This window comes from Melitaea cinxia, chromosome 15 (genome assembly GCF_905220565.1).
Source record: "Melitaea cinxia chromosome 15, ilMelCinx1.1, whole genome shotgun sequence".
Lineage (NCBI taxonomy): Eukaryota > Metazoa > Arthropoda > Insecta > Lepidoptera > Nymphalidae > Melitaea > Melitaea cinxia.
This window is the reverse complement of record NC_059408.1, coordinates 14,418,460-14,446,050: the sequence shown is the minus strand read 5'-3', so window position 1 is coordinate 14,446,050 and position 27,591 is coordinate 14,418,460. Positions and strand designations below refer to the sequence as shown.

Sequence of the window (27,591 nt, the reverse complement as noted above, 5' to 3'; positions counted from 1 at the left end):
CATCGCATTACACGATCGTATGTTACAACTAAGTACATTTTGTATGAATTTATGCGATTTTTGCACTTCATGTTTTAATAATACATTACCGTTTGTCTTGCAGAAATGCAAATTTGGCTAATTGATGAGCATGTATACTGATGCTAAATAGAATTACACACATTGAATAGCTTGTTCATTATGTAAATAACATGTTTTATTTTCTTTAACTTTTATTAACTCAATTTAGAATAACTAGTTTTATTTTTATTTTTAACCGATTTCGGCGAAGAGTCAGAAGAGTTGTGTTTGTCACCTCTGTCTGTATACAGACTACTACGACCTTTTCTGTTATCTTTTAAACGTCATTATTTTTTTACTAGCTGCGCCCGTGACTTCGTCCGCTTGGAATTTAACGAAAAAATTATTTTTCGGTTCGCAGAGTTATTAAATAAACAAATTTCTAAAATAAAAGTACTTAGCCTAACTTACTCCTTATTATATCAGTTATCTGCCAGTGAGAGTCCCGCTAAATTGGTCTAGCCGTTTCAGAGATTAGCCGGAACAAACAGACAGACAGACAGACAAAAAATTTAAAAACTTTTATTGTTCCTGTGCTATGTATCCTGATACATCCATATTCTTTTAGTAAAAAGCGGTTGTTTTAATATTACAAACAGACACTCCAATTTTATATATTCATAAAATAGATTAAAGACAATACAAGGTTTGTTTAAAGCGGAAATTTTTCTAAATTTCGTTTCTATAAATATCTTTATAGCACTGTTTTATCTATGCTAATTAAATAATTACGCTTGTTCAGTAACCGTTCACGTAGAAACCACAGCGGTGAGCATTTCCTTGGCGGTTAAGTGACAAGCGAGTGTGAGCGAATGCAATTTAACACACCGTCTATACTTTAAAATGATTAAAGCTTTTTTTTTTTAAATAAACGAGGCGTTCTAAGAAAATAACTGAATTCGCAAAAATTATAAATAATTTAATATAATAATTATGTAATAGTATTTTCAAAACTCTTCTACAATCACATGCTCATTTTTTTAATTTTTTAATTATCCTTTCGTGATTGTTGCTGATACTAATAATATATGAGTAACAATCTAAATTTTAATGGAGGTAGGGCAAAGCAGGAAATTTCCCTCTCAAAATATGGAGCAGCTCGACTGGGGAAGTACCTCGACCTTACAGATAATAACAGCTAAATAATACTGTTTTCGAGCAGTGTTGTGTTCCTGTTGGTGAGTAAGGTGACCAGGGCTCCTGGGCGGAATTAGGAATAGTGTCAGTAACGCATTTGCGATACGTCTGGTGTTACAGACGTCTATAAGCTTCGGAAATCGCTTATCATTAGGCGAGCAGTACGCTCGTTTTCCGAACTAACTATATAAAAATTGTGTTTGCTCGCAAACGAAAAAAGACCTATATAAATTTTATCGAGATCTGATAACTACTTTTTGAGTAATCTTTGATAACGCGTAGTTACTTGACTATTTTTTCGTCGATCTACGTTGTATTACTCGTCGATGTAATTGAAGTCGTTTTTTTTTTTCGTTTGCGAGCAAACACAATTATTAGTGCCTTTTGTTCTGCGGGTTGCGGGTTCGAATCCCGCATGAGTCTGGGTGTAATATTTGTATTTATTATTTCTATGTATATTATATTTATAAAAAAAAATAGTTACAATAGTCGGCTGTTACGTGTAATACAAGCATTAAGTTGCTTATCATAGGAACAGACGACCGTGTGTGTCTGTTATAAGATATTAATATTTATATAAGATACTAGCTGACTCCACAAACGTTGTTTTGCCATATATGATATTAAACCTCTTTATCCCTCACCTCCCTCTTAGGGGTATGAAAAATAGATGTTGGCCGATTCTCACACCTACCCGATATACACACAAAATTTCATACATATCAGCTCACCCGTTTCGGAGGAGTATTGTAACTAACATTGTGACACGAGAATTTTATATATAAGATTTATAAGATATATAGCATTCACTTACAGCACATATAAAAGTAAATTTAGTCAGCCATGCGGGGCCTCCGTAATGTCGGTCCAGGTCGTAACCTGGGCAAGGGTTAGTGTTCCCTTATGATAGAGCAGAGTAAAAAAGGTAAGTTGTTTTTATAGTCTATGCAAAACCTATCTGAAGCGCTTACTAGTCAATATGAACGACATTCTAATTTCACGACAATTTATTCCGATGAGTCACTATTTCCTTTACGCGAATATACTATACATATGCTTACTTCAAGAATAGCAATAAATGTTTCCTACTTTCTATAAGTACTGTATGGGCAATGAGCCACGTTAATCTTGAGATGGAATAACCCTACATATTAGTAAGTTGATCTGTTGTAAACTACATTGTTTATTTTGAAATCAGTGTTATTGAATTGACAAGATTTCTTATAAGAATTGATTTGGATACACAAATTATTTGTTACGTACCCACATACATACATAAGTAAATGTATCACACATAGAATCGGGACGGGAATCGAAACAACAACCTCCGGAGCAGAAAGCAGGGTCACAACTCACTGCGTCAACGGCCTAGTCAAATGAATAATTGTGTTTGCAGGCAAACGAAGAAAAACCGACTTCAATTATATCGACAAGTATTTCAACGTAGGTAGACGAAAAAATAGTCAAGTAAATACGCATTATCAAAGATTAAGCCAAAAGTTGTAATCAGATCTCGATGAAATTTAAATGCGACCACATGATAAACATCGGCTTCGATTAAATTAAAAATCATCAAAATCGGTACACCCAGTAAAAAGCTATGCGGATTTTCGAGAGTCTCCCTCGATTTCTCTAGGATCCCATCATCAGATCCTGGTTGCCTTATAATGGTACCAAACTAGAGATATCTCCTTTCCAACAAAAAAAGAATTATCAAAATCGGTTCATAAACGACGGAGTTATCCCTGAACATACATAAACCAATATATACATATATATATATATATATATATATATATATATATATATATACGGTCGAAATGAGTAACCTCCTCCTTTTTCGAAGTCGGTTAAAAATAGCACACTGATTTTTATCTGCGGGGAAATATGAAAGAATTGAATTTTTCAAAATAAGCTAGCCTTTTTCCCTCGTAAAGGTGTAGATTTTTGCAAATTTCATCGAATGCGTAAAAGCCCTTTTCGAAATTTTTTTTACAAATAAGTACATTGATAGTTGATATTAACGTCACGTAATTTTTAATTTTAAAACATTTTATATTATTTCCTTTATATGAGTCTTCTGATGTACAATAAAGATTTTTTGTACTATTTATTTGTAAGTATTGTATTGTCGTTCCTAGTTTTGTGGTTCGGAAATAATTTGTTCAGTTTTATAAGGCAACAACCTCACTTGATAGCAATCATAATCGTTATAACATTATGGAAATCAATTTTTACAGTCGGCTGGTCTCCTTCACACCTCCTGCGTTACCAATTAAATCTATTAGAAATTTACATAGACTGATCTATTGCCTACGCTTATCTGTGTAAATAATAGTGTACCATGTTTATGCGTGCTACATATTAAATTAATATATCGTTAGGAAAAGAAAGTGTTTATTACAAAACCTCAAAGTATACCTTAAGATTAAATGAACTTGAATAAATTGGTAAACAAAATTATGGTCTCAATTTTTTTTTGTGTGACAACTGACGAATTATATCAAAACTAAAAACTAAATTGTCTAAAACGTAAAAGCTCTAAAAATCTAAGAAGTTGTACCTATTATTATTGTTATGTTTAAAACATTTACCATAGATTAAAAACATATCATAGATTAAAGATAGTATAACGAATAAAAATACAGCATTATTTATTTGTTTTTGCACCAAAAAAATAAAACTGTCTCGTGACACAATCCCTACTAATATTATAAAAGTGAATGTAAATTTGTTTGTTACACTTTTACGCCAAACTACTTAACCGATCATCATGAAACTTTGTACACATATTTTGGAGGTATTAGAAGTAACATAGGATACTTTTTTACTTTAAAAAAAATTAAATGCAGCGAAGCCGCGGGTAAAAGTTAGTTACATATTTATAAATAAAAAACTTAGAACAACATAAAATTTACAATATTTTACTTTTAAAACTATTACCTCATTTTAACCTGTTCACTCACACGTTCCACAATGAACCCAGTAAACATCATTTAAAAAAATACACGCTGTTGATAACAGCTGCTCCATAAAACGAACATTTGTGTTATATTTGAATAGCCATGCACGAGGTAGACTGGCTGTCGTTGCTATGCTAACTGATTCCTTTAATTTTATTATCAGTACCGATTGTAGATAGCAGCTAGTCCGAAGGTAGACGTTGATAAGATATCTATGTATTTGAATATGTGCATATGTAATTTTTGTATATTTATGTATTATAAGCTTATACGTACAACTACGATTTTTCATGATTTAACAACATATCTATAAAGGAATTATTAAAATTTTTGACTGAATCAAGAGGAAATATACACTATTATATTTAAGCTAGAGTTCCAGCATTACAACATATACATAGGTATACCTAAAATTTTGTAAGAGTGGGGAAAAAACACATAAATGTAATAATAACTCGATAAGTAGTAAATTAAGAATGCTTTTTATATATTGGAACTTTTATTTTCTTTCATTATCTACACTGCTTCATTAATATCTTGCGGTTTTAGTTAAATCTACCTAAAATTTTCATCCAAAATCTTAAAGCATATTTTTTTGCTTCGAATTAGTGTGGGGCAAAGTCCTCGCCTTGCCCCACTGTGGGTACGATCATCAATGATAACTACATCCAAATTTATGTAACAGATTTTGTGTTACGCCGAAAGAAACAACAAGACAAGAAAGAGACAAAAATAATAATTGTGTTTTAGTATCAAAGATACAAAATCCGACTTCAGTATACAGACGAAAATTAGAACTCATTGACAAAGTACTAGGGATAACTCAAAAACTACTCATCAAAATCGGTACACCCAGTAAAAAGTTTTTTAAGAAAACACACATAAAAACATAGCTGATTTTTTCGTTGTTGTTGCTAAATGAGATTTTATGTATTATGTAACTTATTTAAATATATCTCTTCGTAATCAATTATTCAGACTATATAAATGATTAATGGCTGATAAATGTCTCGATCAAAGATAAATATTTTTAATTACATCATTATGTAATATATTATAGTCGATGTGGCTTAAATATTAATGTATAAAATAATTTTTTTACCATTTTCATTACATTAATATCTAGACATACCGAAATGTAATACAAAATTGGAGTTAATTTTCGGTACGCGCCGCCATACTATGGAACAAACTCCCAACAGTAATTCAGACTAGTCCTTCCCTTGTTTCCTTTAAATATAAATTAAAGAAACCTTACTTTCTACATTTGTATTTTTAAGTGCAATAAAGTATATAGGTAATAATATTTACTTTTTTGTTTGTGCATTATTGCAAATACGTTATGGAATTGTAAAAGGGCTACCCTTCTTACCACCCAACCTTAGGACGTCAACGTCCGCTACGTTTGTAGGTGTGAAACCGGTAACAACATCATTTTAAAAAAGACAAAGATATAATTATATTGATCGGGAGGAATGACAATTTAGATAATAAATATGAATATTTTTCTATCTTTTATTTTCTTCATTAATAAATGTCATCCATACAAATCTGGGTATAATGAAACAAATATTAGTTACAAAATATATATTTACAATCTTAATTTACTTTCGTACATTGTTAATATTTTATCGACTTCGACAGTTCTATCCTTAAGTGTTGCCATTTCATCCTCACTTAATATTGACGTCTTTTTTCCCGCGTTTTTAATCAAAAAGTGTTGTATAAACAATCGTAGACTTTCTCTAAACATGTGTAGTTTAGGCGCTTTTGATATCCTGTGGAAGACTTCTAAGGAAGCTTGGAGATCGGCGTTCATGATGATTGCTAGAAGTATTTGACGCATAAATCTTACCGATTTTTTATTTAGATCTGAGAATTGAATTATCTGTAAAATAAAAATAATATATTTATATTATTATATTGGTTATTATTTTTTTTAAAAATTCACGTCCTTTTTTTATTTCAAGTGGAATGTTGTTGAGAAATTTGAAGTCATGAGACATACTTTTTTGGAAATATAAGAGATTACTTTTTTTTTATTTAAGCTTGTTCTGCCAATAAAATATGTTTTTAATTCAATTTTTTTTTTTATAGTAATGTAACGGTGAAAAAAATAATTGGAAACCTAGTTAAACTTTTTTGTTATAAGGATAGTTTAGGCAGTAGATTTTAAAACACTATAGTAAATTGTATTTTACATTAGAAGAAACTTAAAATGTAAAATAATAAATTATTTACCTTCAAAACGGACAGCGGCAATCCCTTCTCCATAATGAGGTGAATTAGAAATTGTCCTAAATTCGTCATAGCTTGCTTCGACAACGATTCAAGATCCTTTATTTTATCCCACACCGAATACTGTATAGATAACTGTAACAACATATAAAATCAGAGCTATTCACGAAAGTTGAGTTAAATAAGATTTTTTTTATATAGCAACTCTATAACAATATTGCAGAGGCCATAAAACTGCATTTTAGTCTGATCTTTGAAGTTTAACAATTAATCGATTAAAACTGCTAATTCAAAAATTTAAATAATTTTTTAATCATACAACAGTGAAAGGAACGTCGCGTTAAGCCAATAAAGCCAATAAATTAAACGCCTTAAGATTTCCAGTACAATTAAAATCCGTAGATTCGAATACATTAAACAAATTATTTGGACAAATATTCGTCATTAATATTTTATTGAGGTAGGTTATCACACAAATCTATCTATCTATCTATCTATATTTATCACACAAATCTATCTATTTATCTATATTTATCACACAAAATATTTCGCACACAATGGACTGGAGGTGGAACTGATGATGATGGATGGAACTGGAGGAGACCGGCGGAAGAAGTATCTAGTATCTTCACCTTTCATAGTTAACGGTAATTACTTGCCATCAGATAGATTGCACACTTTTTTTTACTAAAAAAGTAGTATACAATTAAAATATATTCTCATTCCTTACCTGATATTTCCTATCGAAGTCGCACAACTTCTGCCCGAGTACAGAGTAGTATGGGTTGTATGTCTTCTCTTGAAGACAGCATGCTAACAATACATGAACCACTTCCCTTTCCTGCTGCCCTTTTAAACCCAAATGTTGGAGCTTCTCGAACGCGTCCAGGTAATCCTAAAAAAGTAAATAACATTATTATATCAGCTCGGATTAAAGTCGAAGTTATCGTAAAGACAAAACAAAAGTAAAATAAATTATTTGTAACCAAAACCAGAACTGAGTCAAGGCACAACAGAAAATTTCCTGCTCAAAATACACCTTACAGAAGATCACAGCTAAATAACATTGTTCTCAAGCTGTTGTGTTCCTGTGATTAGTCAGGTGACCAGAGCTCCTGGGGGGATTGGGGATTGGGTCGGCAACGCGCTTGCGATGCTTCTGGTGTTGCGACGTCTATAAGCTACGGTAATCGCTTACCATCAGGTGAGCCGTACGCTTGTTTGCCGACCATATTTGTTAGACTACTAATATACTTTCTACTATTAGCCTAACTATTTAGCCCTATGTGACTTTGGCCATGTTCTTCCAGCAATATTTTCCTTTATCATCTTTCTTTGAATATGTCTTGAGACATTTTTTGTCGTCTTTGAAGATTAATAAATTTTTGTTTCGACAACATACCAAATTGGATAACAATTATTTCAACCAAATTTTGCATGAAATAATAATAATGTGAAAAAAAACGACTCCAATTACATCGACAAGTAATACAATTTAAATGGGACCACATGACAACATCTTTCAATAAAAAAAAAATCGAAATCGGCCACCCAGTCAAAAGTTCTGAGGTATAGTTCGCGTCATGTAAAAAGAACGCTGAAAGAAACTGGAGGGGGTGTGTTTGCGCATGGGTATACTCGCGCACAAGTACTACTGTTTTATTTTTTAATTAGGCTTTCACTCGCGGCTTCGTATAATGGTTATTGGTAGGTACATTAAAAAATACTAGAAATACAAGTGCGAATAATTTGGACTAAATAAGTATAATAATTATCACTTTACAAAATCACATTTTTTTTTTAAACAAAAGCAATAACAAATTTTTTAGTTATTGAAATGTCGTATTCAAAAATAATAATTATCTGTACTCTCGATATTCGTATCTTAATAGTTTTTATGTGTTTAAAATGATAAATTGATAATTGTTTTTTAGTGAAATAAATAGTAAATGGAGAATTTTGTAATTTAAAACTTTTGTGCGCGATAATATTTTGAGTCGACGTCGAACTGTCAACCGCTGTCAACCAATAGCACACCGGCAAGCATGCGACACGTGCTAAACACTCCCGTCCCCCTACCCCGTACCACCAAATAGACCGATAAATCGCTTCTGCGCAGCTTCAAGGCCAGCGTTCTTTTTACATGACGCGAACTATAACATACGTAAAAAAATACAATCGAATTGAGAACCTCCTCTTAGAATTCGGTAAAAAACTCACCTCAGCTGACATAATCACACAGAATATACTTCTTCTAACATCAGTATTCATGCGTTGTTGTCTAGCGAGTTCCAGAAGCTTCTGGTCCATAGACGGCGTCTTGACCGTCGGTTTGTCTTCCTGTATACGACTACCCTCCCATGCCGAACCCACTACCCACCATTTACCTCTTTCGTGAGCTGAAAAAGGGAAATTATTAAATCTCAATAATAATAATCTAATTTCAATGATAATTAAATCTCAATAATTAATAATCTTATAAAGTTATATTTTAATGGCAAAGCTCGATTTTAGGCATAATCACTGTGTTACAGGACAAACCGGTGATAGCATAATGTTAGTTTATTCTAGAAGAATCTGGATTTTTCGAGATTACAATATTTCGATTAAAAACTAGTAAGTTTGGCACTTAATCAAAATCAAAAATATCTTTATTCATATAGGCTTCAAGAGCACCTTCGGATCGTCATGTTACAAATTAAAATTTTAATTATTTTTAAAAGTAAAGCTACAACCGGTAGGTAATATTTGATTTTTGTAGATTGTCACAATAATAGTCTTAAACAATTAAATACACAATGAAACTAATTCTTCAATTGTGTTTCAGGGCGAATACGAGATCTAACTGCTAAATTTTAAAAAGCAAACTTTTCTAGTGTTACTAGAAGAGGTTAAAAAGCTCCATTAACGCTGGTAATCGAAGATTCGATTACTTCTCAAGATATATGTTTTCTACAAATATTTTTTCTAGGTAGATATCATCGTAAATTTTTCTACTGTGGCTCAGAGATCACGTAAAGCCGTCGGCCTAAGTTACTATGATAGACATGGATTTAGGGTAGAGAAACCGGGGCTGCAGCCCCGGGGCCAAATTCAGACTAGTACACTAGTAATCCACTTTTCCTTTAAACATTTTTTCGTGTTTTACCTTTACCTACAGTACTCTGTACAGTTATGATTACATTAAATATTAACAGAAATCATCGATATATTTATTCAACTCCAATCAGGTAATCAGTAAAATACCAAAAACTCAAATAAATTGGGAAATAATTTGGGGCTAAGGGGCCTCCACTCCTTTGTAGTCCCGAGGCCTCCAAGCCTCTAAATTCGGCCCTGGATAGACACTTATAACCATCTTTACTTTTGGAAGATAAAAATCATCTGTATACCTATAATAGGGTAGCATGGCAATTCTCGCTCTAAGCCTTGTTGTTGTTCAATACTTAAAAACCGTGTATACTTATAAAATATCAATAAATATATCTATAACATACACAACTGACCGTCAGTTCCTAAGTAAAGCATCCCGATGCTTGTGTTATAAGTAACAGCCGGGTGATATAACTCTATACATTTTTCGATAATTACATATCATACATTAGTCTGTCATTAGTACACTCAAACTCGAGGCGGGAATCGAAACCACAACTCCCAGAGTAAAAAACTGTACCAACCTTTCAATAAGTCTTCTAATCTGATATTCAAAGGTGTGACGTAATTTCCTCTCCGTACAACGCTTCGACACGCCTTTTTCAATTCTTCAACGTATGTTGGATCATAGTTCGGAATTTTGTTCAGATTGTTATTTTTAACCGCTAGCAACACTTCCAACAGGAACTTAACTCTCGATCTGTAAAATATTGAGTTTTCCATAAGGCTTCGCTCATTATTCACGTGTGTCATAAGGGGACGAGAGATTCGTAAAAACATGATGAATATAACAAGGAGGGACTAAGGGCGAGAGGGGCTAATTAGTATCACGATGCTTAATTTTCCAAAATTAAATGAGATTATATAATTATATCTGTATTCAAAGACAATATTCTGAAAATTTCAATTTAAATGTACTTACAGAACAGACATACAGAAAATTAATAAAAAAGAATTCAACTTACAATTAGTATCTTGCCCCAAGGCTCAACTATAGCTTATTTTAGTTTTTAAAAAAATATTATTTTTTCGCTGAGAAGAATGAATAAGCTAAGGGAGAGAGTATATTCCAATACTCTTAACCAAATCGCACACATTGCTCGAACACAAGCAAGTACTCTTACATTACGAAACTTGACATAAGATTGCAGACATAAGCAACTATCTGTTAACAAGTACACTACATTTCATGAATATATATATGTATGTATTATATTAATATATAGTTCTCTTTATTTCCACTTAGACTCCTCACTACTCCCTCGCACCCCTCACCACTCCCTTTCACCCCTTACCACTCCTCACGAGTCCCTCTCACTCCTTAACACTTCCTCCCACCACTCACCACTCCCGCTCACTCCTTAACACTCCCTCCCACACCTTACCACTGTATCTCACTCCCTATCACTCCTTAATCCCTCACCACTCCTCACACAAGCAACTCACCCAGACTCCGCACTCTGGTGCAGTTTAGCGAGTTTGGCCTGCGTGTCATGTATAAAGGTCTTAAGGGCAGCGGGCTCCTCTTTCCTTAGAACTCCACCCACACTCCTCAGTGCGGTGAGAACACAGTCAATGCTCTTTTCCGAGACTTGATGCAGTAGACGTGCTAGGATGTCGTATAGGAGAGACGCATGGTAGATCTGGAAAAAAAATGGCATGTATTTTATTGTGGACGCCTTACTGTATAAATATGACAGTTTGGCTATAAGTTTGATACTCAATCACGTTAGAACGACTGGAATTGAGATAGATTGTAGACCAGGATAGTACAAGGATACTTTTAATCTTGTAGAAATAAGCAGATTTCGTTCGGATAGATTTAGACATATGAATACAGAAAGATAAATCTATGACGCCGCGTTGGCGCAACGGTCACAGCTATAGATTGTGCCTGTTGCGCTGGCGGTTGCGGATTCGATCCCCGCACATGACAAACATTTCTATTGGCCATACAGGTGTTTGCCGTGGTCTGGGTGTTTGTGCAGTCCTTGTGAGACTTCCCACCGTGCCTCGGAGAGCACGTTAAGCCGTCGGTCCCGGTTGTTATCATGTACACCCGATGGCGATCGTTACTCATAGTAGGGAATATATCCGCCAACCCGCATTGGAGCAGCGTGGTGGATTAAGCTCTGATCCTTCTCCTACATGAGGAAAGCTGCCTATGACCAGTAGTGGGATATTACAAGCTGAAGTGTAAGTCTATGAAGAACGACATATAGAATAAAAATAGAAAGAATTAAAAAAATAAGGTTTTATAATTTTAAAGAGAATTAACAGGTATAATTTCGAAATAAGGACAGAATCACGAATCCGATAAATCCCAAATCTATTACTCTATACCCTGTACTTTATATACTTTATTTTACAAAATTATCAATAAGCATATAAAAACTGAATATAAAATTTATTATAAGTATTACCTTAAAGCAATATAAGTGTGCCAAACATGACACAAGATTATCAAGTCTTTTATCTTCAACGGGTTGCGGCGTTTCCATCATTTCATCAAATTTCCTTGAAAGCTCTTCTAAGAAATGTGCACCTGCAATAAAAGGTATTTTTGTTCTAATTACTTATTTATATATACAACTAGCTGTGCCCGCGGCTTCGCCCGCGTTGAAATTAGTGTGTCACAAAGTTTTCCCGGCAAACTTCCAGTGAAACTCTCATCAAAATCGGCTTAGCCGTTCCGTAAACCTTCCTCTTGCTAATGATGGAGCCCTCTCTCCAATGGTAAAACCGCACGAAAATCCGTTCAGTAGATTTTGAGCGAATCGATCACATACACTTTTGGGGACTTTATTTTATAATACACTAACTGTTGCCCGCGACTACGTCCGCGTGGTTATGAAGATATGCATTACTATTAAGATGTTTAACGCAAATTATTTTTTTATTTCAGTCACTTGAAATGCTTATCAAACTGAGTAACTTTTTAAAAGTCACAATTTAGTATAATTTAGTAGTTATTTTTATAAAACCTCTCTATACACCACATTTTTAGTTTTATTTTCAGGCTGTGTATGTTTCATACACACTATCAACCCCAATTAAACCCCCCCCTTAGCGGTGGAATATCATAAAATCTGTTCTTAGCAGACATCTGCTAACTATAATCTACCTCCCTGCTAAATTTTGTCTTTTACAACCTGGATGGATGGGACCATCCAGCGGTTTTTGAGTTCTCGTGATGAGTGAGTTAGTGACCTTTCTCTTTTATATATACAGATTATTATTATTATATGCATTATTTAAACACCTCCTCACCATCTATAGATTATATATTTTAAATTTCAAGTCTCTTACTTCAAAAACATAAGACTTTCATACAAACTTCCGACCCCCGTTTTATCCCGTTAGAAGTCGAGTTTCGTAAAATCAGTTATTAGCGGATGTCTACGCCCTATAAGGAACCTACCTGCCAAATTTCAAGTTTGTAGCTGTTATAGTTTCGGAAGTTTCGTGATGAGTGAGTCAACCTATCATCCCCGTTTTAACTCCAAAAGAGAGTTGACTTCTAAAGATACATTATTTGGTCACCTTTCTACCATCTATAGAGCATACCTTTTAAATTTCAAGTCTCTTACTTCAAAAACATAGGACTTTCATACAAACTTCCAACCCCCGTTTTATCCCTTTAAAGGTCGAGTTTCGTAAAATCAGCTCTTAGCGGATGTTTACGTCCTATAAGGAACCTACCTACTAAATTTCAAGTTTGTAGCTGTTATAGTTCTGGAGATTTCGTGATGAGTGAGTCAATCTACCATCCCCCGTTTTAACCTCAAAAAAGAGTTGCTTTCTAAAAATACATTATTTAGACACCTTCTCACCATCTAAGGTGCGTACATTTTAAATTTCAAGTCTCTTACTTCAAAAACATTGGACTTTCGTACAAACTTCCAACCCCCGTTTTATCACCTTAGGGGTCGAGTTTCGTAAAATCCATTCTTAGCGGTAGTTTTCGCCCTATAAGGAGCCTATCTGCTAAATTTCAAGTTTGTAGCTGTTATAGTTCCGGAGATTTCGTGATGAGTGAGTCAATCTACCATCCCCCGTTTTAACCTCAAAAAAGAGTTGCTTTCTAAAAATACATTATTTGGACACCTTCTCACCATCTAAAAAGCGTACATTTTAAATTTCAAGTCTCTTACTTCAAAAACATAGGACTTTCATACAAACTTCCAACCCCCGTTTTACCCCCTTAGGGGTCGAATTTCGTAAAATCCGTTCTTAGCAGATGTCTACGCCCTATATGGAGCCTTCTTGTCAAATTTCAAGTTTGTAGGTATTATAGTTTCGGAGATTTCGTGATGAGTAAGTCAACCTACCATCCCCCTTTTTAACCCCAAAAGGGGGTTGATTTCTTAAGATACATTATTCGGACACCTTTTTATCATCTATAGAGCATACATTTTAAATTTCAAGTCTCTTACTTCAAAAACATAGGATCTTCATACAAACTTGCAACCCCCGTTTGACCCCCTTAGGGGTCGAGTTTCGCAAAATCCGTTCTTAGCGGATGCCTACGTCCTATAAGGAGCCTACCTGCCAAATTTCAAGTTTGTAGATGTTATAGTTTCGGAGATTTTGTGATGAGTGAGTGACCTTTCGCTTTTATATATATTACTATAGATATTATTTTTTTTCTTTAATTTCACCTTATTTATCAATACCAATTATATAATGAAGGATTTGTATCGTGAAAAGAATGAATGAATAGATAAAGAACCATTGATTTTTTTTTCCAAGAGTAGTTTAAGATTTGTTACAAAACTACCAAAAAGTCTATAAAAACCTATTTTAGATATAATGTCATTATGAAACATTAATACTAAGTTAGCCAGCGTTTGATGATCTCAAACCCTAGGTTCGTTTTCTTAAAAAAAAAGATTCGTTATGTTTACTCACCGTTCAATTTAGAACAGCGTGTTATTATCAATGCGCTTGCATTGTTTTTTTTGTCAGTATAGTTGAGAAAATATTAAAGTTATAAAATAAAATTTACATATTTCGAATACATATTTTAAGCCGCGCTGGCGGGATAGCCATCCAACTGCCGGCTTTGAAATACTCAGGTCGAAGACGGGCAGCAGCGTCTTCGGTGCGAAAAGCCAGCCCCGCGGTCAGCAACCCGCCTGCCCAGCGTGGTGACTATGGGCAACACGCATGAGTTCACGCCATTTTTGGCGCGAACTTGTGGAGCAAGCATCTCAAACGCGTTGCCGACCCTGCCCCCAATTTCCCCCGGGAGCTCTGGTCACCTTACTTAACTCAGGAATACAACAGTGCTTGAGAGCAGTATTATTTATCGACAGTCGAGGTACTTCCCCAGGTGGGCTGCTCCAGATTTTGATCAGGATTTTTCCTATTGTGCCCTTCCTAAATAACTAGATATTGTTAATAATCTAGGTTGAAAAATTAAAATTTATGAATATTTACCTATTTCAGATCCAACATTAGCATGAAGCACTGAAACTAAAGCAGCGTGCTCTGCGACCATTCTGTCTGGAGTGTTCGTTGGACCCACGGTTGCTTCCAACCAAAGTTGAGTCAACGCCGTGTTTACCGAATTCCTACTGTTATTGGAGTATAAATTCTCTATAGAAGTACAGGCCCAGTGTAGATTCGTACCGGCTAATTTGTTTAGGACACCTGAAAACAATTGAAAAGAATTTTAATTGAAATTCTTTTTGGTATCAAAGTGTAAAATCTATTGTTAAAATGTTTTGTTAATGGATGTATAATAATGTTATTGCAACTATACAAAATTATATTTTATTAAAGAGGATTTTTTCATTAAATAACTAGTATGAGCATTGTATTACAAATCATAAAAATTTTACTTGCAAGGTAATTAACATACTTTTTTAAAGGGTAGTTATCCCAAGGAATTATGGTTTCAAAGAAATGTTTGTAATTTTTATAACTGAATTTTTCATTTTAATTGCCATTAACTTACTTTTGATTTGTCTCTTCAGTAATGCTAAGTCCTTATCTGACGTTGAGTCCTTATTTCTCAGATGTGGAGGTATATAAACACCCTTTTCTTCCTGTAAGCCAAAGAATGATTATAATAATTAATGACTGGACTTCTTACAGAGAAATATAATAATAATAATAATACACTTTATTGTACACCAAAAACAGAAATAATACATATCAAAGAAAGAAAGAAAATATTGACAATATATTCATTAGGTACAAAGGGCGGCCTTATCGCTAAAAAGCGATCTCTTCCAGGCAACCTTAGGGCAAAGGAAATGGTCTAGCGTCAGCATAGGTGTACAAGTTACAAAAAAATTTATTATAAATATTCAAATAATTAAACATATACATACATACATACATACATAAATAGATACATAAATACATACATACATACATACATACATATATACATATATACCCACGTACATGCATACATACATATAAATACATATATGTATACATTATAATTATGAATTACTTGTTTATTGTTGAGTTTGAAGAAAATGCTTCCAAACAGTCTTTTTAAAAAGTGCAGGTGTTTGTACACGTCTGATATTCAAGGGCAAGGTATTCCATAAGCGAGAGGCTTGAACTGTAAAAGATTTGTCATAAAAGGAAGAGGAGTGAGAAGGAATTTCAAGAAGAAAATTACTGTCAGAACGAAGACAGCGTTCGTGAGAATCACCAAGGAATTTGAAACGTTCTTTCAGATAGGAAGGGGTAAAGGGATTAAATAAAATGGAGTAAAGTAGGGTAAGGATATGAGTATTCCTGCGAAGGCGAATTGGGAGCCACTTGAGTTTTTTGCGAAATTCCGAAATATGGTCATATTTGCGTAGTCCAAAGATAAATCTTATACATACATTCTGAATGCGCTCAAGCTTATTAAGCTGCTCCTCTGTATAGTCAAGATAGCAAGTATCAGCATAATCAAGAATTGGTAATAGGAGACTATGTGCAAGAGCAAATTTAGTAGGAATGGGCAGAAGATTACGCAATCTGCAGAGAGACCCAACCGAAGCGAACAGTCTGCGACTAATTTCACATATTTGAGGACCCCAAGAGAGATGTTGGTCAAAGATAACACCTAAATTTCTCACGCTTTCGCTATATGGAATGGTGAATCCATTAAATGTAACAGGAGATAGCTCAGATTTATCAATGCGGCTGAGCAGTCTGGAGCTTCCTATAATAATAGCTTTCGTTTTATTTGGATTTATATTTAGGCCATAGGCTTTACTCCATTTACCAATGGCTAAAAGGTCATTGTTTATACGCGATACACACTGAGATAGGTTATGAACAGTGGAGTGAGAGTATATCTGGAGATCATCTGCATAGAGGTGGTAGAAAGAAGATATTACATTACAGATAGAGTTTATAAATATTGAAAACAAAAGAGGGGAGAGCACGCCACCTTCCGGGACACCGGTATTGACCATTGACCAATTGGAGTATGAGTCATTCAATTTAACTCGCTGCCGGCGACCCTGCAAGTAACTAAGAAACCAATCAGCAACTTCAGGAGATATGTTAAGAGAACGTAAAATATCACATAGTATATCAAAGTCCACGGTATTAAAGGCGTTACTAAAATCGAGTAACGTTAATACCGTGACCTGTTGGTTTTCCATATTTGATCGTATATCATCAGTTATTTTTACAAGCGCAGTAGTCGTACTGTGACCAGGACGAAAACCGGATTGCATGGGATTCAACAGACGGTGTTTTAAAAGGAAACTGCTGAGCTGTTGATGCACAAGCCGTTCGAGTGCTTTGGACAGAAAAGGGAGGATGGAAATAGGACGATATTCGGATAAGGACGTCGGATTAGTTTTTTTTGGGAGAGGTACAATTTCAGCATCTTTCCACATCGATGGGAAAGTGCAGGTAGAGATGGAAGTATTAAAAATGGATGTAATTACCGGTGTTAGTATATCAAGGAGAGGAATGATCATTTTCCGACTAATGCTATCAGAACCAACGGAATTTGAAGTTATTGCTAATATATTCTTCTTAACATCACATTCAGAAAGCTGATCAAGAAAGAAAATGGGAGAATCAGGAACTGACAAAGCTGAAAGTTGATTTCTTGTATGGGCTTTAGTTGCACTATCTATGGCAACAGACGAAGAGAAGTGGAGATTTAACTCGTCAAGATTAAGATTTTGAGAACTATTATCCAGACGCGCTTTGCCAATTCCAAGAGATTTAAGAAAATTCCAGACTTTGCTAGAATCTTCTTCTTCGATGACAGATTTGTGGATATGGCGACGATGTGCATCTCTACACACCCTATTACAGTGATTCCGAGCCTTTACGTATACCTCTCTATTAGCCTCACTGTTATTCAGTCTGTACCGCGACTTAGCACGAACTTTTTTTTCCTGCAATTTTTTAATTTCGGGTGTAATCCATGGGGCAGGTAGATGTTTTATTCTTACTGGTCGAATGGGTGCGTGAATATCGTAAAGTTGTGTAAGCAGAGAGCTGAAAACAGCTACCTGGCTGTCAATTGTACCTGCATCGTAAACCGCAGTCCAATCAATCTCAGCTGCATCCCTCCTCCATCCATCCTCCAGTTGTTCCACATCCATTCCACCAAAACTACGCTGCAGAAGAATTCTTGATTTAAGCTTAGGAGGTTTGATTTTGTAGGATAGATATAATAAATCGTGGTGAGAAAAAGCATCAGCAGCACATTGACCATGTTTTTCAACATGGTCAATGGAAGAAACAATAATTAGATCTAAAAGAGAAGGAATACAATTTGGTAAAGTATGAGTGGCAAGCAAAGGTAAGATATGAAGATTTGAACCATTAATTAGAGTTTTTAGCCGGGAAGACCGGTGATCGTTTTTGAGCAGACAGGTGTTAAAATCACCCATGATTACCGTATGACTATATAAAGGACTAAACTGTTGAAGTAACAATTCAAGCGAAGTGAAATAGTCTACAGTAAGACATGGGCTATAAAAAACACCGAGTAGGAGTTTTGTGTGTGACAGATTCACTTCAACAAAAAGATGCTCAGCTCCACCGGCCTGAGGTTGTGAAGTATCTATGATGGTAAAAGGAATATGAGAGCGAAGATCTATGGCAACCCCTCCACCTGTCCGACCAATGCGGTCATTACGGATCAAGTGAAATCCCGGTATGGAAAAGGAAATAGAAGGCAAACAAGGTTTGAGCCAAGACTCGGAAACTAGGATAGCGTGTATATATTTATTACCAAAAGATGACAATAAATCTGGATAATGAGCAGGAATACTCTGTGCGTTTATGTGGACTAAATTAAAATTCTTGGGAGTGTTTTCAAAACAAGAGTTTAACGTGTCGCTCAAAGAGGGTATGCTATAATAACTGTCATTGTTACTTGAGTCTTCGGAAGCAGATGATAGCGATAAAAATGCGTCACTATCATCAAAGAAAGACATAAAAAAAAATAGATAAATAAATTAAAGAGAAAATATATATATAATAAATGTAGGTATATAAAAATAATAAAAAATAAATAAAAAAATAATAAAACAATATATATAAATATAATACAATAACGTAAAAATAATAATAATAATAACAGGAATAGATATTAAAAATATATATATATATATATATATATATATATATTATTAAGGTATAAATAGATAAAAATCAATTTCTATATAAATTAAACCTTTAAATCAATAATATAATAATGATGATAATAATATAAAAAAAAATAATATAGAAAATAAAATAATTATAATTATTATTATAATAATAAAATTACAAAATGAAATAAAGATGAAATATGTTAATACCATTTAACGTACCCACCAGTTGCAATGAAAGAAGTTAAGAATTTACAAAATTCCAAGCGTACAAGCAAGGTATAAACAAAAATTATAAAATAGTTAATAAAGATGAAGAGAAATATAACGTTAACGTACACAACACAGAATTAAATATAAAGTAGCATGGCAAATTATACACCACTACTGGCAACACGATCTTCTCGATCGTCAGCTGTAACACATACCTATTAGATTACTTGTTATTCATCTGCAAAGATCATCTGTGTCAAAATTATAGAATCTACCCTCCACAAATAAAATAATTGTGCATATTGGATGACATATAATAGTAAACAATAACAAAGTGTATTGAATCTTTATGAAATATAAATTAAACGTAAATGAAGAAAAATAAATAAGTTAATGTACATAGGAAAAGAAGATAAGTGTTACAGCGACAATGAACAGACAAACTATTTCTTAACCGCCCGCTTGGAGCGTGACGCAGCTGCTTTACATTCCGGTGCCTTTTTGATGGATTCAGTGCTTGTTGGCGGTGATTTTGCTCCTTCATTGGAGCTGAATCCAGTAATTTCATCAATGTCTGCCAGGCATTCAGCCCGATGTCGTGTTCCGTCTGAGGTTACAATGAAAATTATACCTTCACGCGTCCAACACTTGCTGATTCCGAAACGCTCCCTAGCCGCCAGGAAAGCTTCATGACGGGTCTTCGTTAGGAATTCAGACTGTGTGACGCCTGTTCCTTTCAGCTTGGTCTTGGCGTACCATACCTTGTCCCGCACAGCAGTCTCACTGAATCGGGCTACAATTGGACGCGGCTTCTTGCTATCGGGGCGGCCCAACCGATGTGAAGACTTAATGCTGGTAGTGGAGAAATTAGCCAGGTTGAGATTTTCAGCAATAATGCTGGTGACACGCGCTGAAGTATCTTCACCCTTGCCCTCAGTCACACCATGAAACAGCAGCATTTTACGTCGGGTCCTCATATCCTGCCGGTCAATCACTCTGCTCAAAAGTTCAATTTGTTGCTTAAGTGACGTGAGAGCCAATAGAATGAAACTTTTGAAGGATTTAAAATCAGCGGCTAATGAACTAGTGGTCGTCGGAGACGAACTCTTGTGCAAATCTTGCTGGAACTCGTTCATCTTGGTGGTAAACAATTCCGTCATTGACATCAGGGTGTCTTTCAGCGAATCCATATTTTAAGAAGTGGGAAGTAGCAGGTGGAGCTATTAGCGGTTATAAAACTAATGAAACTAGCTTGAATTTAAAAAGGATTTATTGGCTGGTGGGTGGTGTACTTTAAATTTTGAAAACAATCATTTATTGCACTATACTAAACAGAACTAATAAATTTTAAAGCAATATAATTTCTATTAGACTTTTTTACGTGTAACTTGTTTGGCACCTACCCGCCGAAATATTTTATTTTTATTCATACTATGTATATAGTGGTGTGTGTGAACAGTGAAAGCGCTGTTGGTTTGAGGATTCGATACCCGCTCGGGATGGATATTTGTATATGTACAAATTTTTATTTTCGGTTTCGATGTCTTGTGGGTCTCCCCACTATGCCTCGAAGAGCACGTTAAGCTATCCCTCCTGGCTGTTATCATATACATCTGATAGCAATTATATTTTTTTACAACAAGGTCAGCAAACAAGCGTACGCCTCACCTGGTGGTAAACGATTACCGTAGCTTATAGACGCCTGCAACACCAGAAGCATCGCAAGCGCGTTGCCGACCCAATCCCCAATCCTCCCAGGAGCTCTGGTCACCTTACTCACCGACAGAAATACAACATTACTTGAAAGCAGTATTGTTTAGCTGTGATCTTCTGTAAGATCGAGGTACTTCCCCAGTCGGCTTGCTCCAGATTTTTTCTCACTTATTGTAATGAATATATGCGCCAACCCGTAGTGGAGCAGCATAACAGATTAAGCTCCAAACTTTCTCCTACATAAAGAAAGAAACCTATGCCCAGCATTGGTATGTTATAGGCTGAATCCTGGTCGTAAGCGTGATATTTTGAAAATATTTCGCATTGTTTTAGCCTATAGCACATAGGTCTTCCTAAGCTCGTCCCAAGCATTTTGGTTTCCCAAACATCATGAGTGTAGCAGGATAATTATTAGAAATATAAAAAATAATAATCCTAACATAATTTAAAATTAATTTTATTTAGTTCCTTACCTTTATAATGTTGCCCTCTTTATCTCGTTTTCTACCGTAAATATCTTCCCATACATCTGGCTTTTCAGCCTTTTTATAACTAGAATCATCTTCAATGTTATCATTTCCATCATTATCAGAAAATCCTTCTGTATCCCCATCATCTGATAAATGTGATATTTCATCCTCACTGAAGACCTTATCTAAATCTTCAGCACATACAATTTTTTCCTTTTTACTTTTTGCATTTTTAAAGTCTGGTTTGTTGTTTTTAGCTTTTTTTGACTTCTTATTAAAGTCTAAGTCGCTCATGTCATCACTGTTAACACTTAATTTTCTATCTTTAGATGTAGCCTTTTCTTTTCTGGTTTTTAAATTACTATTTGCTTTTTTTTTCTTAGGCGGTGATTTTTGATGATCGTCTAATTCACTATTTTCACTCATATCATCGTTTTCACTTTCACCAGATTCAATTTTTTCGTCCATTTCTTCATCTACTTCCATTTCATCAACTGAGTCAATTTCATCACCAGATTCCTCTTCATCACCAATTTCATCGCCGAAGTCGATTTCATCACCAGAGCCCGTTTCATCATTAGACTCATCATCATCATCTTCATCAGATTTATTTTTAACATGTTTCTTTTTATCTTTGGGTAGTTCTTTTCCAGTGACTACTGCCAAATCCTCTTCAAAGTCCGAATCTCTTTCAACGTCAGCTAAATGTTTTTCTGCAGCAACTATTTGTTCAGAAGTTGCTCTATCACAAACTTCTAAGAGATCTGATTTTTTGTATAGGAAATTATTATTAGTAAAAATTAACAGTGGCTAAAATGACAGTTGGTAAACAACAAAACTTTTGCTAAAATTAATTTTATTTTAATTGACGTAACTGAGATCAAATATTACTATTTAGCTGACCCTGTTAACTCCTCCCGTCGTATATATAGATTTTTTTTATTTTATTCGTAAATTGGCCTAACTTGACTCATTCATATACAGAAGATATTGTGTAACTCACAAAATTCTATCAAAGAATTAGGATTCAAGAGGGAAAAAAGATAATAATTAAATAAATTCTCTTCACTCAACTGCTACCACATGGATTAAAATTCTATATCAGGGTCTGGCAACAAACAAAACAAGAATGTCTAGACAAAGACATGATCTTCTTTTTTCAATTTGAGGTACTGCTTAGATACCTTAAGTTAATAATTGTGTTTGCTCGCAAACAAAAAAAAAACCTCATCTTCAATTACAAAAGTGGTTATCAGATTTCGATCAAATTTAAATGGGGCCACAAGACAAGAATCAGCTTTCGATTAAAACGAGAATAATTAAAATTATTTATAAACAATAAATTGCCACTGCCCTCTAGTGGATAATACAGGTAGCTCACAACATTATACCATAATACGAAACAAAAATAACGCCATTTCTCGTTACGACAACGACGCGTACGCACCGTTACATAAATACGCGGTTAAATGTTTACCATTTTCAACAGCCAGAAACGCTTATTTGTGGTTAGATTTAATTAGGCAACCATATATTAAATTTAAAAAATAGCTTTATTTATATAAAATATTTGATATATATTTCATGCAAGATATGAATAATCATTATCATTATCTAATATATAAAATTCTCGTGTCACAGTTTTCGTTGCCATACTCCTCCGAAAAGGCTTGACCGATTTTGATGAAATTTTTTGTGCTTATCCGGTGTCTATGAGAATCGGCCAACATCTATTTTTCATCCCCCCAAATGTTAGGGGTAGTCCACCCCTAAATTTTTTTTTTATTTTTTAGACAAAATTTTTAATTTCTATTATTTTATGATACAACATTAAAAAATACATACAACCCTAAATTTTCAACCCTCTACCATCAACCCCTATTTAGCGGCAAGACAACGATTGCCGGGTCAGCTAGTATATAATAAAACTAAGTTGATAAAATGTGCGTGCCGATAAAAATTAAAAAGGAGGCACGATAAAGGGACTTATAAGTGTGGTAGCCCTTTATCCCTCCTCGAACAAAGGTCACATTTTGATAGGCAACCTGGTTGATATATATTCTCCTGCTAAAACCTCGACGGATGCACTAATTTGCAGTGGGAACTTAGACCTTTACTTGGCTAATTTAAAAATTAAAAAAAATATATGTATTATAAAAAAAGGATACAATCCAATCCGTCTTCGGAAAAATAATTATTTTTATTTTTCGATTTGTTCAAACCAAGGTGTTTTTCTAATTTTTTTATCATTTTGTCTTCTTCCTCATTTGCCTTCAGTAATATTTGTTTCCTTTGAGAATCCATGTCTGTTTTGAGCTTTTCTGTTTCTCTTTTCTCCTTAGCTATCTGCCTAATGAGAATATCTTGTGCTGAGGGCTGATTGTTCATTTTTTTCTGTAATAAAAAAAAGATATTTTCAATGAAGGTCATTTTTATCTCAATACTTATACTTAATTGCACTGACTGAACTAAAACTATCAACAAACATTCTACTGCTGCATAGTAGTACTTATCAATCGGGTTTCTCCAGATTGAGTGAGTATGAAATTTCGCACACTTATAGTTTATATAGAGAAGGAGTGCAGAATGTTAATTTTTTTTTTAAATTCTAAATCTATATCTAAAATCTATATATTAATACGTGAAGCAAACACTTTGTACTCCTTTTTACGGAAATTGCGAAGACGGAGGAGTATGAAATTTCGCACACTTAAAGGTTGCGACACGCGCACGCGCACGCGCGCACGCGCACGCGCACGCGCACGTACACGCACACGCACACGCACACGCACTCGCACACGCACACGCACACACACAACACTTAGTTTTAATTTTAAAGTTTAAAATGTTAAAATGCTAAGTGTACTATAGTCTTAGTCGTTTGTAAGGGATGGGATCTCTGACTCGGTGATGATTTGTACTAGAGATTATAGAAATAAATGATTATTATTATTATTATTATTGCTTGCGTTTTCCCTGGATTGACTGTTAAACCAAAGGATTTACTCCAATTAGCAACTCGTAATAAATCACCATTGATAATAGAGACAGTTCATTCTTAAAGACCATACAACAAAATTAAATAAATATTACCATGTAACAAACAAACTTAATAAAAATGGCTATGTGGTTAATTTATACGTGGTAGAAGTAGGAGCGAGAGGTATACCAGCAAAATCTCTTTATAACATTCTGAAAGACCTTGGCCTGTCGAAACTGCAGTAAGTTCTATTTCAGAACGAGTGTCTAAGGCTGCACTAACAGGTTCCTGCCAAAATGGCTAGGCAGGGCAACTCGAGCAGTGAAGGTGAGCGTTGATACGCATCTCAAAGGAGGCCTCCTTAAACCTACACCTAGGTTGCAAGTCCTGGGAAGTGCTCTGAGTTTCTCCCTTTGCCACACGATGGACCGGGCACCCGCATGGTGAATCATTCATTCAATTCATTCAAAGTTTGTCTCATTATAGTCGAATTTTGACCATTTGGCGACCTCTAGTATAATATAATGTAAAATATATATGTACTACATCATAAATTAGTTTTTGTCTAAAAGGCCTGTTTTACCAGATGTGGATAACACTATTTGACTTATGATGATATAAAAAGACTTTGACAGCGAGAGATAGAATAGGCCAGTAATGATACACGTTTCTCCTCAATTAATAAGGATTTAAGATTTAAGATTAATTATATACAATTAGAAATATCTGATAAAGTTAGTAGACTTTGATTGTAAAAAAGAATCGATCATGATTCAGCCTGTAATATCCCACGACTGGGCATAGGCCTCTTTCTCTATGTAGGAGAAGGATTGGAGTTTAATTCATCACGCTGCTCTACTGCGGGTTGGCGTATATGTTTCCTACCATGAATAACGATCGCTATCAGGTATTGATGGTAGCAACTGGGGCCAACTGCTTTATATGATCTCCGAGGCACGGTGGGAAGACCAACAAGGACAGGCATTAAAACTGTGTACAAATACAAGTTTCCAACCCGGGCGAATCGAACTCGAAAACCGTTGGTGTTTTAAGTGACTACTCGCATCACTACAGCAGGGCAGTTGTTATTAAAGAATAATGAATCAAGAACTTCTTACTGTCGCATACTGTCATCCGTTAAATAGCGTTATCGGCTAAGATCTAGACTAGGAAAAACCGAATTATGGGGTTTTTGGGTGTGGAGGGTTGAGGGTGTAGGGGAATCTATACAAGGTAACACTGTCACACCTCAAAACCCCATGGTTATGGAGATATCCATGGTTAAAATTTTGAGGTTAGAAGAAGAATTTAAAGCTATTATAATACCTTTGAGCTCGTACTGTTTGCATTGTGTGACAAATCGACACTTTTAAACAAAATAACGCGTCAGACATAATATTCTAATAAAATTAGTAACATTGCGTGCTAGAATATAGGTTTAGAAATTCGAAAAATACCCAAAACCGAATCGGAGCACCCACTGTCCACGTGGTCTTTGTCTGTCTTACCCCTAGAGTGCTTTTTTTGTGCCGCGGAGGCGCGGAGGGAGGGCAGCCGGAGCCAAGCGTTCCTCTAACTTTACTGTAAAGGTGGTAGATTAATTTGAAAAAACGCGTGTGAAATGTGAAAATAACGTGTGAAAGCTACGAAATTCTTCTTCTAACCTCAAAACTTTAACCATGGATATCTCCATAACCATGGGGTTCTGAGGTGTTACAGTGGTACCAGGGGTAGCGGTCCCCCCTCCCCCCCACGGTCCCGAAATTCGGTTGTTCCTAATCTAAAGCTTTACCGCGTTATCTACAAGTGGTGAAATAAGGCCTTACTTTTGTATAGTACATGTTTTAATTTCATTTCAAATTGTCATAATGGTCTACAATATACTTTTAGGTAAAAAAAAAAACAAAAATCTTCACCTTTTTTTCACTCTTCGCAACTGGGACATCATCTGGGCGTTTAACGAATTGGCCAGGAGTAAATTTAAGAACAGTTTTATTCTTCTTTTTCAAACTGTGTTCAAGGCGATGAACTTTCTTCTGTTTTCTCTTCTCTTTTCGGAGAGCTTTACGTGTGTTAGTAAATTTAGGTTTATTTTGTTTCACCTTCTTCATTATAAGTTTGGTTTTTTAAATATTTATCTATAAATAAATATTAATTTCTTAAATGAGGTTAGGTTTGTTATGATTAAAAACACATGAAAGTGACATTACAAATTACTTTTTGATTACTTTACGGAAAATCTTGCCAGTATAATTACTTATAACAAAGAATGAAAGAATAGAGAAGACACGAGTAGAGAGACATCACGTCACAACATTTTACAAAATCCTTATTTCAAAATTGAGATTTTAGATCCTAACTAGTCAAAATGTCAATTTTATAATAAAAATAGGTAAAAAAACTTTTTAAGTTAAACGGTTTTATGTTAAACATACATTGCAATGTTTAAGATAAATGTACTAAAAACCAAAAAATAATAAAATAGATACAGTCGTGGGAATTATAAACATATGCATAGACTATACTAAAATAAAACCGTGGGGCACGTCAATTGTCTACAATTGTTGATTAAAATGTTTGTTTTGTAATGTTACACTATAATTAGGCAGTTGTTCAACCGACAACGATGGACGTGTGATAAGTAGGGCTAGAATGTGGAAACAAGCTAGCAAGCTCGATTATAAGCGAGTTTTAGGGTTTCATAGTGGTGAGCGAGTAGTACTTTTGTCATATGTTTTGTCGATTAAAGACAAACTACGAGCAGTGAAACGATTCCTCGCCAGCCAGCAGTGTGAATGTCCAACGATAAACTAGTTGAAACATCTCTTTTATTTACATGGAGTGTATAACTATTGGAATTTCCATGAGCAAGAAAATAGTAAGTAATTTCCTCACCGTCTGCGGGCCAACTGCCTATTTTAACGACGAATTAAACGATTCTTCTATCGCACATTAAGTCGATAATTTGTAGACAATTGACGTGCCCCACGGTTTTATTTTAGTCTAGTCTATGCATATGTTTATAATTCCCACGACTGTATCTATTTTATTACTTTTTGGTTTTTAGTACATTTATCTTA

The 27,591-nt window shown here is 34.6% G+C and overlaps 1 protein-coding gene across 1 annotated transcript; it reads right to left on the bottom strand.

Annotated features, from left to right (window-relative positions):
• Nucleotides 1–5,732: 5,732 nt before the first annotated feature.
• On the bottom strand, nt 5,733–26,891 carry LOC123660423 (nucleolar MIF4G domain-containing protein 1 homolog). The gene is made up of 12 exons (XM_045595509.1): nt 26,428–26,891; nt 23,700–23,925; nt 21,535–22,295; nt 15,514–15,604; nt 14,994–15,206; nt 11,975–12,096; nt 10,998–11,194; nt 10,076–10,251; nt 8,619–8,797; nt 7,129–7,293; nt 6,402–6,533; nt 5,733–6,048 (listed from the first exon to the last, which is right to left on the bottom strand). Exons 1-12 carry the CDS (start codon nt 26,620–26,622, stop codon nt 5,752–5,754), a joined length of 2,754 nt encoding a protein of 917 aa, XP_045451465.1. The 5' UTR covers nt 26,623–26,891; the 3' UTR covers nt 5,733–5,751.
• Nucleotides 26,892–27,591: the final 700 nt, after the last annotated feature.